Here is a 4,527-nt window from a genome sequence, read left to right as displayed (position 1 = left end):
AAGTATTTACATTATTTACAGGGAATATTGGAGAATATGTTACTTCCTGATGGTAGAAATATTAGTTTGAATGTGATGACTGAAGATACTTTTATTTTGATGAACAGGAAGTAATGATTAATGCTTATACGTTAGTTGAATGAAGGATTCCATGAGATGAAGTTGCAAGTCGCAAACCTGCCTTAGTTTAAATATATACTACATCTTTGTAATACTGTGCAACCGTTTGACCATCATTCGAAGCTGAAAACTACACAACATTTTGGTGCCGAAGACCCACGAATTGAAGATTGAATTGACTGTGTCGAAGTTGGAAGCTACACAACAGAAGGGAAATGAGAAAGAACAACAACTTTCAACAAACAGGGAGGAAATGAATCTGAACTCTGATTGGATGATTCTATTTCTCAGGGTGAGTCACATGACTCCACTTTGAGTATAAATACTCATTATCATTTCCTACCAAGCAGAGCATCAGTTAGTCCAACAGACAGCATCACAGCTCCAGCAGAACTTAATGGATCTAAATCTTCTCTGATGGGTCATATCCACTATTTATTCAGCAAGCTGCGGACAAACCAAACTTCTGAGCTGCCTGAATAACAGCTTCATGTTCTAGAGGAAGAAGGAGAGGAGAGAAGGTAATGTGTCCAGATGTTTGACACAGAAAGTCTTTGTTGCTGCTGTTCTGACAATAATTCTGTGTTTGGAAAAGTAAAGTTGTTACTTTTACTGTGTGATCTGAATAGAATCAGTTTTACTGGAACATGTTCAGGATAAGAAGCAGTTAAAATGGAAAATGTTCTGCACAGATAATCACAAAGTCTTTGTTACATTTTGAATTTAAGATGAAATCAAATATTTTTAACATTTTAACACTTATTCACATCAGTTCTGAGACAATTCTTATGTTGAATGTTTAGATATTTTCTTTAATTTGATAATTAAAAGTTGGAAAGATATTGGCAGATTCGGACTTCCGGGATCAATAACTCAGAAGTGAGACGTTGTTAAAACACAAAACACGCATATTTTCAACCGTAGTAAGACAGACAAGGAGCTACAACCTAACTTTCATCAAAACGAGCCATCCTCGGAGCCACACCAATAACATTAGTGTTTCTGTGCAGCCGGCTGTGAGAGCAGCGAGCAGGGACCGTCTACAAAGTGCAACCCAAGAGAGACATTACAAAAAATAATCAAACAAAAAATTTCTTTCAAACCAAGTTGTAGTGTAATCTGTAGGAGACCAGTGAAGTGTGTAGTGAGTTTGGTGACACTACACTGTATCCTAGTGAAGTTATTGAATATTTATTGATTATTTTTTGTAATGTCTAAACTTTTTATACATTTGTAATCATATGCAAGAGATTCACTTATGAAGGTATAAGTGTTCAACAACATATGTATATATAACATTTTCATATGTGAATGCATGAGTGTTTCAGATAGATACGTATAAATGTTTCACTTGTATGCATGCAAGCATTTCATATGTATGTGTATATGACACAGAAGTATATATGTATGTGTGTGTGTTTCTCATATGTATGTGTAAGTGTTTCAGACGAGTGTGTATAGTGTTTTATATATGAGCGTGCATAGGTTTACAGAGTATGTATGTATGTGTGAGTGTTTCAATAGTGAGTGTGAGAGTGTCTCAAAAGTTAAGTCCTAAACGGCCCCTCATACCTTTTTCCCAGTGTGCAGATATAAAAGGTTGATATAAGTTGCTTATTCTACTAAAAAATACTTCAAAGCTGCTTCGATCTGGAGTTTTTGTAAAATCTTTGGTCTGTGACTTCAAACTCAGCGACATTGTCTTTAGATGTAAGAGGGTGTCAGGAGTTAGTCTTTAAAAGTCTTTAAAAGTCTTTTTTTCGTTTTTTACCCAGGAGTTACAGTCAGAGATTATTTCAGCCTTGGTTCTGTTGCATTTCCTCTGAGGTCTCAGGTTCAGGGTAGTGGTGTGCAATACTTTAAACTCAGTGCAGATCAAATAGGGTGTTTCGGTGTCTTATTGAGAAGAAAACTAATGAACCTCATTTTCATTCTGCTTTTCAACTAGTTTGAAGGAAAATGTGAAAGTAGAGCTGAAGGTGCCTGATGTGGCCTATGGGCTGGGAGATATCTGATTAAAGGGAGAATTGTAAGTGAATGTGAATGCTTGTGTGTCTTCCTGCACAGACTGAAGGCTGCCTTACTGAAAGCTGTCCTGCTTTATTCCAGCTGTTTGGCTCCGCCCCCTCATGCTGCTACCTTTCCTGCTGAGCAGCAGTTGATCTCATTGAGCCTGCAGTCAGCTCCTGTCTTGTGGTGGATCAGAGGCAGAAGAGAGGGTATGTGTTTCTCTGCTTCTAGCTGTTGATGATTGTGTGTTTGTGTTTGTAAAATGAGGCGACTCTTCACCTCTGTCTCCTCTCACAGGGAGAAGATGATCTGCAGGATCCTGCTGCTCATCATCCTCACTTCATGTGTCTGTGGTCAGTTTCCATCTTCACTTTATCAAGTCCAAACACTTTGATCATCTTCTGTGTTTGCTTAGATAGTGCAGATCATTGCTGCCACATGTTACAGAGTGTCTGCTCCTCTCTGTCCCTCTCTGTCTCCTCAGCAGCAACATTTGTAGTGAATGTGCCACAGAGCTCCTATCAGGCAGAGGAGAAGCACAGCATCACTCTGGAGTGGACGTTCACAACCAAACCTGACAGCTCCTGGAGCTCCCTGTATATCTTCTGTGAACTGAGAACTGATCACAGAGTTTTACTCCTGTATCGTGTTCATGGAGGTGCTGAGGTGTCAGAGTCTCAGGATGAAGAGTTTGCAGGACGAGTCCAGAGTGACAAAGACGCCCTCAGAGAAGGACGAATCAGACTTAATGTGTCCAGACTCAGGACTGAGGACTCTGGTCTGTATCTGTGTGAAGTGAAGACTGATTATGGCTCCGGCTCTGGAAGATGTCGACTCAACGTCACTGGTGAGTTCACATGTCCACATCAGGTCCTCGAAGGCTGCTATCCTTCAGGTTTTAGATGTTTCCCTGCTTCAATACACCCGATTCAGATTAAATATATCTCTTTAAAAGATTGTTGAGCTTTGCAAAAGCCTGCTAATGATGCATTTATCTGAATCAGAAGCAGGGAAACATCTCAAACAACAGCTTCTCTGACAGCAGCTGAAGAATTACTAAATAAATGTTTTCTATTTCCATAAATCACCTTCATTTTGTGTCCTTTACAGCAGCTGCTGATCTCTCCCAACCTCAGAGACCGACTGAGAGTCCACAACCAGACAGTCCACAACCAGACAGTCCACAACCAGACAGTCCACAACCAGACAGTCCACAACCTGACAGTCCACAACCAGACAGTCCAGGATGGATCGGCTTCAACACTACACTGGTACTGATAATAGGAGAATTAGTATTAGCAACATTAATAGCAGCGGTTCTGACTATCAGAAACATCTTAAGACTTTGATTTTACTAAATCCACTGATTGAATATTAATCAGAATCAGAAATGTACACAGGGCGTTTGTGGTGAGTATACAGCTTATGATGTAGTTCTATGTATGTGCCTTCACTTTAATTAATGGTTAATTGTTAGAATCTGTGGAATTTTAGTTAATTTTAGTCAGGTTTTGTTTGTTTCTTACGTTTTTTCACCACAGGTCAGTTTTATGGAGGTCTGGCTTTGTTTTTTGTTACAGTTAAAAAACAAATGAACTTTAGTTCTAGTGAGTATAGTGAGTGTACAGCTGATGATGTGGTTCTATGTATGTGCCTTCACTTTAATTTATGGTTAATTGTTAGAATTAGCTTGAGGAGGCATTGGGAAGTTGCTATAAGACGGGAGGGTTTTGTTGCGACTGAGTCGTCAAAGCTCTGTAAGCACTTCAAATCTGGTGATTTTGACAAGACGGGTGAGATTGTCAGGCTTAGAGATGATGCTTGTGTCATTTGTGGTGTCTGTATTTCACAAAGTAAGGCTGCACCACATCGCAAAATTAACTACCCTGAAGTTACAGAGAGGCAGCGTACGTGAGAAGCTGTGCAAACAGTTATTTTTCAAGGGTTTTAGCTCCCCAGCCCCAGTTGCAAGCCTAACAGGGTAGTATAACGCTGGAATGACCTGGAATTATAACTCTTACTTTTCTGGGCCTTTAAAAAAAAAAACTGTACTGAGCTTGTACATTATATATGTGCAATATTATATTACATATACTGTGTCAATATGAGTAATAAATCATGTAGATGAATAATGAATAAAATATTTTTCTATTCTATTTTATTCAATGTTTACTTCCACCATATTTATAATTCCACCATTTTTAGAACTGTATATATCTTTTTCTAATTTATTTCTAACTGTTTTTACTGCTCAACACTTTATTTTTATTTTTTATTCACAATACTTTATTTTCTTCATTGTTGTTGTTTTGTCTGTTGTTCTTGAGTGCCAACAAAATTTTGCTGTAGGAATACAAATAAAATCCTTGAATCCTATATGGGAGCTTGTATGTATAT

The 4,527-nt window shown here is 38.4% G+C and overlaps 1 protein-coding gene across 1 annotated transcript; it reads left to right on the top strand.

Moving 5' to 3' along the window:
* The first annotated feature begins 2,173 nt into the window (after positions 1 to 2,173).
* Positions 2,174 to 3,725, top strand: LOC142369516 (programmed cell death 1 ligand 1-like). The gene is made up of 5 exons (XM_075451859.1): positions 2,174 to 2,339; positions 2,428 to 2,483; positions 2,615 to 2,977; positions 3,241 to 3,401; positions 3,711 to 3,725. Exons 2-5 carry the CDS (start codon positions 2,435 to 2,437, stop codon positions 3,723 to 3,725), a joined length of 588 nt encoding a protein of 195 aa, XP_075307974.1. The 5' UTR covers positions 2,174 to 2,339; positions 2,428 to 2,434.
* The last annotated feature ends 802 nt before the right edge of the window (positions 3,726 to 4,527 follow it).

This window comes from Odontesthes bonariensis, chromosome 19 (genome assembly GCF_027942865.1).
Source record: "Odontesthes bonariensis isolate fOdoBon6 chromosome 19, fOdoBon6.hap1, whole genome shotgun sequence".
Classification (NCBI taxonomy): Eukaryota; Metazoa; Chordata; class Actinopteri; order Atheriniformes; family Atherinopsidae; genus Odontesthes; species Odontesthes bonariensis.
The sequence above is the reverse complement of the archived record's forward strand: the minus strand, read 5'-3'. Positions and strand labels throughout refer to the sequence as shown.

Excerpts from the sequence above, each read along its gene's own strand:
- LOC142369516 (XM_075451859.1), top strand. The coding sequence starts at position 2,435 with ATGATCTGCAGGATCCTGCTGCTCATCATCCTCACTTCATGTGTCTGT. Across the intron at positions 2,484-2,614 it reads CCTCACTTCATGTGTCTGTG|CAGCAACATTTGTAGTGAAT; the intron begins GTCAGTTTCCAT and ends CTGTCTCCTCAG. Across the intron at positions 2,978-3,240 it reads ATGTCGACTCAACGTCACTG|CAGCTGCTGATCTCTCCCAA; the intron begins GTGAGTTCACAT and ends TGTCCTTTACAG.